Source organism: Gobio gobio (genome assembly GCF_949357685.1).
Source record: "Gobio gobio genome assembly, chromosome: 6".
Taxonomy (NCBI): Eukaryota; Metazoa; Chordata; class Actinopteri; order Cypriniformes; family Gobionidae; genus Gobio; species Gobio gobio.
Genome location: NC_137102.1, coordinates 12058646 through 12072028, shown reverse-complemented (window position 1 = coordinate 12072028; position 13383 = coordinate 12058646). Strand labels below are relative to the sequence as shown.

General features: G+C 36.3%; 2 protein-coding genes across 4 annotated transcripts in view; both read left to right on the top strand.

Annotated features, from left to right (window-relative positions):
* The window catches only part of slc2a2 (solute carrier family 2 member 2), a 17476-nt gene extending 11571 nt beyond the window's left edge, over positions 1-5905 (top strand). The window contains exons 7-11 of the mRNA XM_079820534.1: positions 45-232; positions 360-464; positions 3648-3749; positions 3912-4115; positions 4210-5905. Coding sequence (XP_079676660.1) covers positions 45-232; positions 360-464; positions 3648-3749; positions 3912-4115; positions 4210-4413 — 803 coding nt within the window. The 3' untranslated portion in view covers positions 4414-5905. The remainder of the gene's footprint in view (positions 1-44; positions 233-359; positions 465-3647; positions 3750-3911; positions 4116-4209) is intronic.
* A 134-nt stretch (positions 5906-6039) lies between these two features.
* eif5a2 (eukaryotic translation initiation factor 5A2) lies at positions 6040-12979 on the top strand. 3 transcript variants are annotated; one of them, XM_079820535.1, is made up of 5 exons: positions 6040-6248; positions 7228-7417; positions 7554-7658; positions 7853-7984; positions 11058-12979. In XM_079820535.1, exons 2-5 carry the CDS (start codon positions 7250-7252, stop codon positions 11118-11120), a joined length of 468 nt encoding a protein of 155 aa, XP_079676661.1. In that variant the 5' UTR covers positions 6040-6248; positions 7228-7249; the 3' UTR covers positions 11121-12979. The 3 variants fall into 3 exon arrangements, with proteins under 3 accessions (XP_079676661.1, XP_079676663.1, XP_079676662.1); XM_079820537.1 differs by having other exon boundaries at positions 6045-6165; XM_079820536.1 differs by having other exon boundaries at positions 6070-6583.
* Positions 12980-13383: the final 404 nt, after the last annotated feature.

The window sequence follows — 13383 nt, the reverse complement described above, 5'->3', positions numbered from 1 at the left end:
CAGACAAAATAATGATGCACAGCTGTCATTTTTCCTTCTGGTAGGTCTGACAAGGCTGAAGGGAGATTATGACACCTCAAAGGACTTAGCAGAGATGCAGGCAGAGAAGGAGGAGGCAATGAAAGAGGCGAAAATGTCCATCCTGCGGCTGCTCCGTTCCTCTGTGTACCGCCAGCAGCTCTTTGTGGCCCTGATGATGCATTTCTCCCAGCAGTTCTCTGGGATCAACGCTGTACGCTCAATCTACCTACTCTCATTTTATTGAAGAAAAAAAAAACATTTCGATTGAAGTTTTATGGAGCCCATTACTATTAGACAACTGTAATATTTGATCTTGTCTTTGTGTTTTTTTTTTCTAGATCTTTTATTACTCTACTTCGATCTTCCAGACTGCAGGGGTCGGTCAGCCTGTGTATGCCACTATTGGAGTGGGAGTTGTAAACATCTTTTTCACCCTTGTGTCGGTAAACAGACTCTAATTTAAAGGCAAACACCGGCTGCTGAGGAACAGGCTCTCGTCTCTTAGAAACAGCAGAGTGCTGTTGCCTCTTGGGTCTTACTTTCCTTTAATGCTTTTTGACAGTAACTCGAGACTGATATTGTAGATAAATCCAACTCAGCTGAGAGCAGTTTCTTTAGATAACAGCTTGCAATTGTTACAACTGAAAGGCAGAACAACACCCATTAGCACTATGATCTAAATTTGTCAAAACTTAGGTTGGATATATACATTTTTGATGACATTATCAATCATGCTCATGTTTTTCATACTATGCTATGACCCAGCAGTGAGACACATAACCTTGAATCTTGTTGAACGGCTTATATAATAAGTTATAATAACTGCTGGATGTGCTAACTGAGTAATAACTGAGGTCTGTTGGCTCATAGTGCTGGAGAGCAGCCATATTTTATCGGGGACTTTGCAGTGTTTATCTCTGCTAGTTCAAGGGCAGCCTGCAAGTGAAAACAGTTTTGAGTAATCAGTCAATAGCGACTCTAAATCAAATAATCCATTCAGAACTAGTTTTAATGAATCTGGTGCATGAAAGCACAAGTCATTTTATTCAAAAATGTTTTAAAGAAATTAATAGTCATTCTGGAAAATATGGTTTAAATATAATCTCACATGAGATAAAAAGGTAAATGCATCTTTTGATCTCACAATTCAAATTTTTTTTTTTTAGAATTGCGAGTTAAAGGTGCACTAAGTAACTTTTCCGTCCGCTAGAGGTCGCCTATTCAAAACAAAGGCGTAGTTTGATGATGCCAAGTTTGAGTGCAGAATCCTGGATCAGGATAGGACTCGGGCAGAAATCATGTTCATGGATGAGATTATTAATGTTACTGTAGTATGAAGCAGAGCAGGACACGAGTGTTGTGGAGCTGAGCAAGGCCGCTGGAGCGATTGTTAATAAGATGAACACAACACACGCCTCGCGAGCAGTGGGACTTTTATTATGCCACAGTCCGCTTTTTCGGTCATGAGTATGAGGTAACGCAGCTCTGTTTATCATATTAGATCAGAGGTGGACAAAGTACACAACTCCATTACTTGAGTAAAAGTAAAAATACTATTGGTTAAATATTACTCTATTACAAGTGAAAGTTGTAAAGATAGATTTTTACTTAAGTAAAAGTACAGAAGTACTTGCTTTTAAAAGTACTTAAGTATCAAAAGTAAAAGTAAACGCATTATTTTATTATTGTTGTATGAATGCACGCTGTTCCATCATGGTGGTTTAAGCCAGTCATGCTCCATCTGACATGCTAGCATATCTTGAACTCATTTAAATACTTGCTTAAAAGTTGCAAAGCTCTTATCAAAGTCAAAATCATACTAGAAAAGAAAGATTTCTACATTGTGTTTATTTGACAGGATTATGTAAAAACATATTTCTGAAAGGACATCAGTTAACATTATTAACCCAACTACGCTTTTGCATGTTAACTAACATCATTGTCGAACGTTACCTATGCGTTAGCGCTCTATCCACAAGGCTATGGCAACTTGGCGGGTAAATCTATAAAAATTATTTGACCAATCATACTTCATACCAGTGTTAATTTTGACAACAAATTTGGATTTAGTTTTAGTCAGTCTTTTGACTATAATAAGATTTTAGTTTTCAATAGACTAAAATTCAGTACTTGTGGTCTGGCGTCTGAGAGGCAGCTTTCTGTGTGCACTTTCGTGTCGTTGCATTTTTTCAGACTTATCCACGTCTGCTCTTCTGAATTTTAACCTTTAAGTATGACCTTGGTTGCGCGCACTGCGTCTGGGAACTGGCGCCTTCTATTTTGCCATCATTTGATTGGTGTTCAAAAAATACTTGGAAATCATTGAATTTCATGTGATCCTACAAGAGTGATTACTGATAGGCTGTCTGCAAAAAAAAAAATTAAAAAAAATTCACGTTTTAAAGAAGAAAACAAATAATCCACTGACTTTCAAAGCGGCTACGACTTTCTACTTTGAGGGCCTTGATAGAAATGTAATGGAGTAAAAAGTACGATATTTGTCTTTCAAATGTAGTGAAGTAAAAGTTATAAGTTTCCAGAAAAAAATACTACTCAAGGAAAGTACAGATACTCAAAAAGTGTACTTAAGTACGGTACTCAAGTAAATGTATTTAGTTACTGTCCACCTCTGTATTAGATATATCTGAGTGTGTTGAAAATTATGTTATGACGTTACTCTGTGCGTTCGCTCGGCGGCTGCTATGACACTTGTTGCACACTGCAGTAAGAGTAAAGCGTTTCTGCAAAATTAAACCGAAAACCGAGGGTAACGCAGATATGACCCCATCGACAGGCGACTCCCTCACACGTCCCGGTTCCTTGGTTAAAATAGCAATTTCTCACAATTTACAAATAGTTGGAAAAATTTGGGATATTGTAAGTACTCAACTGAACAAAATATATAACACTAGCCTAGTGGTTTTTTTGATATTTCACTGAAAATTTTTTACATAGTGCACCTTTAATATCTTAAAAAATTTAATTGCGCCTAAGTTATAAACTTCGAATTGCGAGAAAAAATGTCTGATTTGTGAGATATGAATTAACAATTGTGAGACAAGTCAAAATTGTGAGATATAAACTCGCACTTTTAAGAGAAAAAAAATCTGAATTGTAAGATAAATTCACAAATGTGAGAGAGAAGCTTGTTGTGAAACAAGCTTCCATAAAAGTCGTACATGGAAAGCGTCGCCTCATGAAGGATGTCGCGATCACATGCCCAGCCAAATACTCTTAAATTTGGGGCTGAATTGGGATTTTGGTGGTGTGGAACCCCTAAAATCTGGTGGTAATGTGGAAACATGACCATTAAACTGCAAGAAAGGAAGTTAAAATAAAATAAATAATAAATATTAAACAATATAATATTTTATATATAGATTGATCATAAAAATGGATTATAATAATAATAAAGATGGATAAATATAGAAAAATCACTACAACCTATAGCATGTGTTGGTTCAACGGTTCAAAACCACTAGATGTCAGTATATGACAAATACATAAATAAATAAATAATTGAAAAACTCTTTTGAGTGCACATTCATGAAGTCTTTAAGTCCACAGCAGGCAGTCGTAGATGATTCTTAAACAGTTTTGTGTTTGCTTGCATGTGTGCTCTACAGGTGTTCATGGTGGACAGAACGGGCAGACGAACTCTCACTCTGGTTGGGTTGGCAGGAATGTGCTGCTGTGCAGTGGCCATGACAGTGGGCCTGGCATTTCAGGTATGATTGGTATTTTTAAATATGAAAGAAAGCCAAAACGTATAAAAATGGAAAAAACTCAAATTCATGAGCTAGAGTATCTGAAATTGTCATTAGACAGAGTGGGGCTGAGTGGCTGTCTGTGTTTGTTTCATAATTATCTCTTTTTATTCTGCTATTCAGGATGTTTACCCATGGATGAGCTACCTCAGCATGACGGCCATATTCTTGTTTGTGTCTTTCTTTGAAATCGGGCCTGGGCCAATCCCATGGTTCATGGTGGCGGAGCTCTTCAGTCAGGGACCCCGTCCGGCAGCCATCGCATTAGCTGGGTGTTGCAACTGGACATGCAATTTTATTGTTGGCATGTTTTTCCCTTATTTAGAGGTAAGGTTTAACGCATCTCTACAGTATCCTTACATGCCGTCACTACATAAGGTCTTCAAAATAAGCATAAATCTAACTTTGCTTTGGTCCCTAGAGTCTCTGTGGGAGCTATGTCTTCATCATTTTTGCAGTGCTCCTGTTCGGTTTCACCATTTTTATCTACTTGCGTGTACCTGAAACAAAAGGGAAGACTTTCGAGGAGATAGCAGCAGTTTTCCACCGCAAACGTGGAGCCCCTCCTTCCAAACCTCAAGAGGAGGCTGAGATGGTGCAGCTCAAGAGCTCTACGGAGGCCTAAAGGAGGACCTGTGGAAGGAACGTTGTTACTACATCACAGAACTCACCTATTATGACCGAACTGATCTGCTGTATATTCCACTGAGCCTCATGCAGAGCTCATCATGTGACAGGAAATAATTAGTCAAGAAGCAAGTGAAGAGATTAGCTAAACATAACAGCAAAATCGGGAGAGATGGTGCACAATATGCACATGCACTGGCCTTAGTGCAGCTGATGTTGAATTTATGATTGTACATTATTTTTATATGCCCCAAATGATGTATCCGTTAAAAATATTTTAAAGGCATCACATGTTATTATTGTAAAATATTTTTTTTTCCAAGTGTATTTAATTATTTATGGTGTCTGTTAAATGTAAAGTTTGTCCTTTCAGTATAATAGGGAGATAATTTTCTGTCACATGAGATTTGTGTGATATAAATCAACTGAAGGAAGGTTATACAAACTTTGATGCATTACATAATATGGAGGTTATATGAGAGATATTTAAAATTAATATATGAAGAAATATTGTCTGTTTAGTGTATACATTATATAAATTCAAAGACAAAATGTAAGAATTTCTTACATTTTGTTCTATAGTTACAATGGTTGTATTACATTTGTGTGATTTTTGTCATTATAAAATTACCCATATTTTACAGTAAACCGTTCCAACTTAAAACAACCTTAATTGTTTAATTATTTGCTTTGCTAGATATCTAAAAATCCCAAGATTGTTAGAACGTAATTACTTTACTTTTGCAGAATAAAAGCAAAATCCTTGAATTGTATTATATTAAATGATGCATAGGAAGGCCTTTGAAAACACAATGGTGCTGAAACCCTTTTGCTGTGTCTTTTAATCTGTTGCTATAGTCATTCTTCCATTTAAAGTTATAGTCATGGCAGTTTGATGAGTGTCAAAGTACCTGGAAAGTTATTGAAAAGATACAGTGAATGTTATGTTTACTGTATTGTTAAAAAGTTTGGGGTTGGCAAGTCTCTTATTTACTCACCAAGGCTGCGTTTATTTGATCAAAAATACAGTAAAAATTATAATTTTGTGTTTTTATATATGCTATTTTAAAATGCAATTTATTCCTGTGATGACAAAGTTTAATCTTCAGCAGCCATTACTCGGTCTTCAGTGAGACACAATCCTTCAAAAATCATGCTGATAATATTATCAATGTTGAATAAGGTGGAATGTGGAGGTCCAATCTAGTCTTCAATTCCTTCTCTAATGAACTTATCTTTTTGCTATTTGATATAACTCCAATATATAAATTCCAATATAATCATATTTTATAATTACTGATGGGCAGAGCAAACACAAAACTGGCATACATTCAGCTATAATGAAGGTTGGGATTAAGAAAAAGGTTCAACTGTGCTCTCAGGACAAGAGTAGCCTACGTTTCAGAAATGACAGGATCCAAGTTGCCACGTGTTTTCAATGATAAATGTACTAAACATATTTTTTTTATCAATTACAACATTTGTTGGCCAAAACAATTGCTTGATATTTTTCTACGTTGGCTTTTAAAGTTTTAATATTTCGTGAAGTGATTTATTTGGTTCATAATTGTTTTTGTGCATAAATTTGAGCACTACGCAGCTTCTCCTCATGCATGAGAATCTCGTTGCCCTAAAGGTACGCGCATGCGCAGATCTCTTCGTCTTTTGTTGGAAGGGAATGACTGGCGTTTTCAATGCTCTCTGCTACAGCATCGCAACATTTATAGACGAATCCTCCGAATACAGTACAGTAGGTGGATACAACTCTGGACGAGGATTTGGCGATTCAAGACGGTGTCCTGAAGCGGTCGATTGTGTGATCAGAGCGTCTGGGTGTGGAGTTGTTTTATTTTGCATGTGTGTCAAAGCTAGAAAGAGCTGCATAACGGCCTGACTAAAGTTCTCGATTCCGCTGCGAACATCTCCGTTTACTCGTTTATGAATGATGTGCCGTGATAAGGGTTTGTTCCTGAGCAAACGCAAGGTTTATATGTTTGTGAGCTAATGCACGTTCTTTAAGTGTTTCGGTCAACTTAGTAGTTCCGGTTAACTTTGCGTGCAGCTGTAAAGTGAGTCATTCATCCAGCCCAAACGGCTCTGACGGCATTCGAATCGGCGCATTTAGCGAGGATTAACTTTACGCGCTTTTTGTGGGTGTCCAGGCCGTGGTAGGTTGTAGTTAATGGTTTATAAGTGGTCGATTTGTTCACGTTTAACAACATTGGCAATGAGTTCGTATTCAAGTTTAAGTTACGGTCTATTAGAGCACCCCCACAGCTCACATGCTGTTTTAGCCTCAACGTGCTCTCTGCTAAGTCTGTAATATTTACACATTAACGTACAAAATGGATATTCTATCATTGTTTCAGCAAATGTGCGAATGTTTCACCACACTTAAAGGGATAGTGCATCCTAAAAATGACGATTCCGTCATTTCCTCACCCTCGCCTCGTGTCGATTCAAACCTGCATGCTTTACTTTGCTCTGCTGAACACACGTTTCGGTTATCACTGACATCTGTTGTACGTTTCTCTCATTTTATTTTACGTTCCACAGAAGAAAGGGAAACTATGACCATTTATTTAAAAAAAAAGTTTACTATCTCTTTAAAAGTACCAGACGGTAATGTTTTTGTGGATGTACTTTGGTGCTAAGTTACCTTGTATTTTTAATCGTAGTAGCATGCAAATAACGTGGTATATCAAAAGTACCACAGTATTACTATCTGAAACCGTCTGTACTCCTTGCTGTGTAAATACCATATTACATGAATGTTTTAATAATAACGTTTTTTTTTCCCCCCTGCGGACAGAATCCTCTTCTATTAACCCATCATGGCTGATCTTGATACCGATTTCACCAGTGGAGATGCTGGGGCTTCCCTAACCTTCCCCATGCAGTGCAGTGCTCTGCGTAAGAACGGCTTTGTGGTGCTAAAAGGACGTCCATGCAAGATTGTGGAGATGTCTACTTCCAAGACTGGCAAGCATGGACACGCCAAGGTATCAAATTGATAAACTCACTGCTAAGGGCTTATTTTTAAGGGCCACATTTCACAATACAAAACATATTTTTTTTAATTAGCAACATTGTAATCATTAAAAGACCTAAATGCATTGGCTTAATTTTCATTTTCAGGTGCACATGGTTGGAATTGACATATTTACCGGGAAGAAAAATGAAGATATCTGTCCCTCCACCCACAACATGGATGTTCCTAATATCAAGAGACTGGACTATCAAGTAAGATTAGGCAACCTTAGGCCTCATTTATCAATGTTCAACAGCCATGTTCACATAGTTATGATTGAATAATGTATGTGATTTGTACTGAAGTTTTGTCTTCAGGATTTTGCTTTACACAGAAAATGTCCACATTTGATCTATTCTGAGGCTTTTTGAATTAATGTTCCCTTTCTGTCTTTCCTTTGGCACAGCTGGTTGGCATTACCGATGGCTACCTTTCCCTGTTGAAGGATAATGGAGATTTGCGTGAGGACCTCAAGCTGCCTGAAGGGGATCTGGGCAAAGAAATAGAGAGCAAATTTGAATCTGGAGATGAATTTCTGGTTTGTAGCTATTAAATGTTTTTAAATTCACATGAATTTGTACGCTGTGAGCTAGTTAAAAAAAAAGTATAGACTTTTTAGGTGAAGCTTTAATAATTACATTTTGATCAATCTTCAGTCTTGCTCAGACCAAGGACCCGTTAGTCGATATAGAAGCTGATCATGGGTTCACACCATGTCAGAATTACCATAATTTTGAGATTACAGCTTGTAAAATGCGTTCACATCCTCGTAGAACTTTTAATTGCAACTTATAAACTCTAAATTTTCTTCTTGTATCATCTGACCACTGCAAAGTCATGTGGCGATGATCAAAATAGCACCTTTTTTATTGATGATAATTTAATGCAAGAATAACTTAATAAAACATAAGATCTACAGTAGTTTGATGTAGCTAGCATAGAGCTGAATAACTATCTTAAGTCCCACAACATAAACTATTCGTTTATTAATACGGCATTTGCAAAATGACTTGTTTAATTGTAGTTTTGTCTATTGATTACTCAAATTACACGGATACATTTTGGAGTTACCATAAAAACACACATCCTTAGTCAGAGCATTTAAACAACATCCCAGGTTGTCATTTAGTAATTGACATGGTGTTAACGTAGCAATAGGGCTGCACGATTAATCGAATTCAAACATAAATGCGATCTCATTTCTTAATGTTGGCGATTCACTTCCGTGTATTTCCCTCAGATCATGCTGCGTTCACGCGTTATTGGTCACACCAGAGCTTGTCACACTCACACAATAACAAAACACTAACCAATCAATCATAAATCTCCACTTCTCTCCTCTCCCTCATTGGCCATGTTTCACTGTTACTGACGTGTAACAAGACGGCAGAGCAGACCTAAACAGAGTCAGATTTGTAGCGCTAAGATGTAAAAATTAACCGCAAACTGTGCACGTGCGCACTACAGAGAGGGAGAGAGAGCGAGAGACCTTGCGTGTGTGTGTTAGTGTGCACCTAATGAAGCGCATGTAAGACGGAGAGCATCCTGATTGGCTTGTTTCGGTAAGTCAACCAATCAATTGTCAGTGTGGGCGGGCTTTTATCTCTTCTCCTGAACCGAATTAATCAGTTCAGTGTATCTAGAAACTGGAGCGCCATGGCAGAGGGAGAGTGCCCCAAAAAACGAAAGTGTAAAGTATAAACATAATGACAATCTTGCACGCTGTACCGTTTGTTACTGACATGTTATGTTTGAGTTAAACAAGTTTCATTTGTTGCCAAGGCTACATGAAAACAACAAACTCCTTAGACCTGTTTAAAGTTGCAATGAAATATAAATAAAAGCAGTTTACATAAATAGTATAAGCAGCTTATGTAAATAGTAAGTGATCTACATAATTTTACATATTTTTTTTACAAATAATTGCATAGACCTATAGAAATTATATATTAATGATATATTATATTATAATATACAAGTAAAGTCATGTTCTGTGGTGAAATTCGGGATACTTTTCCTCCTTTCATGTTTTTTTTTTGGGTGGGGGGGACGTACCTCCCTGAAATTACTTTTTTCAGGTTGGGATGTCTGTAACACTGTCTTAGTACATTAAGCCACGTTAAGCATTTTCTTATAACATTTTTTTTATTTATAGTTTTCATTTTTTACAAAAACAAAATGAAACAACGAAATAAGACAACAAAAACCCTCTCTCCACAAGGCAAGATATTAAATAATCATAAAAATAGAAATAAACAGTAATAAGCATATATTTACATCTAGTATGTCTACATTTGTTGTTTCTACATTTTAATTTAATTGTAACTAATTACTTTTATTTAAAATTTATTCATTTTTTTTTTTAAGTATAAGAAAAAATGAGAATCGTGTAAGAGAATCGTGATCTCAATTCCCATGGAGAAAAATCGTGATTCACATTTTAGCAAGAATCGTGCAGCCCTACGTAGCAATATTGCACAAAATTGAGTGCTGCCTTATGAAAACATGCATATATTACCATTTTAATGCATTTACATCGTTCTGGTTCCTATATTGCATATGTTCAAATTATTAAACAATTAGTGATGTACGCTTTATATTGCAATTTTACTTAATGCATTTTAATGTAGAAGGCACATGGAAACATTAGCTGAACTTTAGCATCTTAACTTTTAGCTTATTAGGTAAAACTTTGTTTTGCTTAATACAATTTTGCATATTACTAGGATATTGGCTTTTTATTAGTACACATATTAATGCCTTATTCTGCTTGACCATATTCTACATCTCTTAGAAAACTTAACAGCTAACTATTAACAAACCATAATTGGGAGTTTGAGTTGAGTCATATTTAATAATTAAAACTAAAGTTTTTTTCCTCAAAATGTATATGTTTAGTTCAGTTGTACAGGTATTAGCAAAGTATTCACATTAACGGTGCAGTGTGTAGTATTATGAGGGTCTACTGGCAGAAATTAAATATAATATACATAATATTTTATATTAAAGACCTTACATAATGTACCTTATGTTTTTATTACCTTAGAATGAGCCATTTCTATCTCCATACACCGCGGGTCCCATTAGTGAATTGTCATGTTTCTACAGTAGCCCCAAACGGACAAACTTCTCTACAGAGCGCTAGTCACACTCTGCTTTCCCCTGACGACAACATTTTTGTCCTGTGTCGGCCACCGTAGCTTCTGTGCTTCGTAAGGGAGGGGTGAGCGGTGGGTGATTGCAATTCACAACCTCACCACTAGATGCCGCTAAAATTCACACTGCACCTTTAAAGTTGTGATAAATCTTTTCTTCAGCATTGTTTCAAAATAGAAAAATGTAGGTTAGGGATGTTTATTGTCTTATGGGACTCAAATGAAATGATGGCGGGGTTTAAAATGATTAAATGGTTTTTATCAAATTTCTGAAGATTTAAAACAAATATTTTTTAAATGAAATTCATGCATGGGTGATTCATGAGGTATTTAACATGCATTTAGAAAATGGATGGGGTGAATTTTCATTTCATGATGACTTTAAAAGTAGACCTAGTGTTTTACCTTGTCATTTTGAAAAATAGTTAATTTGACTTTCTTTCCCCCCTCTCCCAGGTCTCTGTGTTGGCTGCCATGGGGGAGGAGTGTCCCATTGCCATCAAGCCCATGAGCTCATAATGAACAGAAGCTGACGGGCTGGTTGAGTGAGGGCCTCTATACCACAAATATTACATTTAGTTCTAAAAGTCACCAAAGCCACAGCCTTCACAAACCACCTAGAATCATTTCTGTTAAACAGTAAAGATGCTGGACCTTTTGACCTGTCTCATGAGGTGTTGTCTAATCAGGATATTTCATATCACAAGGGGTTTCCTGCACGCTTGTTCATTATTATTTCCCCCTCATTCATTCCTTTTTCATTATACCGATGCACTTTTATCATTCATTATTAAAAATGGGAATAGTTTTTTAAAGCTCGACTTATTGCAGAAACCTTTTTATTCATGCCGACGGGCCTTAAACTGTTGCAAATCAGGCAGCAGCCATAGAAGATTACCTCTATGAATCTCACTGACTAGTTTGCCGGCATTTGGTACATCCACATACGTGCCAAAGCCTGTGTGTCTCAGGTAGGCTAGGATTTGTCTGAATGTCACTCTGACAGCTTGGCACTTGTTGGGGTGACCGGCAACTAGCGACCCTAAGGCAGAAAACAGACGACAAATTTTACTGACATTTAATCCAGACCAAATGACCAAATATAATGTAGTTGATCTGAATCGCAAAACCTGCTTTTTTTTTGTTGTTTTTTTTCTTGTTTGGTTTTCTCCTTTTCTTTTTTTTTTTTAGAAGTAATTCTAATGTAGTTTTACTCCACCTGAACTTTCCAGGTTTTCTTTAGTTTAGGTTTACAGCATTTGTCCCTCCATAATTAACACTCATTTTGGTAGCAAAGCAATAACCCAGTACCTTTGTTACATCTTTTTAGTAGTAAGGGAAGATGACTATAAGAAGGGCCTTTGAGCTTTGCACTGGCTAACCTGCTGTGATGCAGCAGTAAAGAACGCCCTCTGTAACAAACTCTGTTTACAGTAGCTTTGCTATACAACAAATTTTTATGCTGCATAAATTAGCTTATTTTTTGTACTTTCGGACAGGCACAGCGTGTGCACTAAAGGGCTTCAATATCAACACTTTCTTTCATTTCACGCTCTATAGCATCTTACATGCACCTGGCTTGTTTACTGGTATAAAGGCTTTATTAGTTTTAGTTTTTCTCCTCTTTAAGGGCACAATTTGCTTTTGGCTCATAAAATATAGTATTTTGTAGTAGAAAGCATTTTTATTTACTCTGAAATTCCTTTTTTTTGATGTAGAAATGAGGAACGATGCTATTGCATTTGGATTCCTCTTTGTGGTAGATTTGATTCAGATTTTTTTTTTGTTAATTTGTTTACTGTAGGATGGACCAGCAAATGAGAACTCTTGGTTGGGCAGAATGATTTTTCTTGAGGTATTTTCAGCTTTGTTGGGTGTTCTCTATTTCAATTAGTTTTTGTTATTGTTAATCTAGCTCTCGTATAAAAAGTGGCCTGAGAGCTCAAATAAGTGGAAAGTATTGTATGACTGTACAGTATTGAAAAGATTTCACGTTGGCATATAAAACTCAGCGAGTCTCTCAGGTTTCCAGTGTTCAGTTATTTTGCTGTTTGTAGTATTAGTCCTAAATATCCCTGAAAAATACCTCTATCTCTCTCTGCAAATCATTAGTGGTCATGCTTGCGAGTGAATTACATGCTTTTTTTTTTTTTAATAGATTCATATTATTGGTTCTTTTCTTAAATTCAGCAGCTTGACTGAGTTACAGACAGAAAGAAACATGGGTCATTTCCAGCGCAGACTGTAAGGAGATGCTTAATCAGACAAGCAGAAGAAATAGTGTTCAGTGTTTTCATATGGATAGTTGAATGATAATTGTAAGAAACCACAAATTGGGATATGAGGGGAGCAATTATAATAAACTCAACTGAAAAACGTATGAGCTTTTGTGTTTTTCTTTTTTTCAGTTTGCAACAAGCCTGGTAAGACATTTGCGTAATACATTTTTAGTTTGAATGTTTCTCTTTGGGGTCCGTTTTAAATGAGCTTCAAAGAAGTGTCTTATGGTTACCAAGATAAAGTCAATCATTAATGAAATGAATACATTTTAAAATAAAAATGCAATTTCTTTTGATGGCAAAGCTGAATTTTCAGCATCATTACTCACGTCTTCAGTGTCACATGATCCTTCAGAAATCGTTCTAATATTCTGATTTGTGCTAAAATAAAAACATGCATTATCAATGGTGGAAACATTTGTGCTGCTTAATCTTTTGTGGAAATCACACGTTATTCCTTGGATATTTTGATGAATAAAGCTCAAACGAACAGCATTTATTTG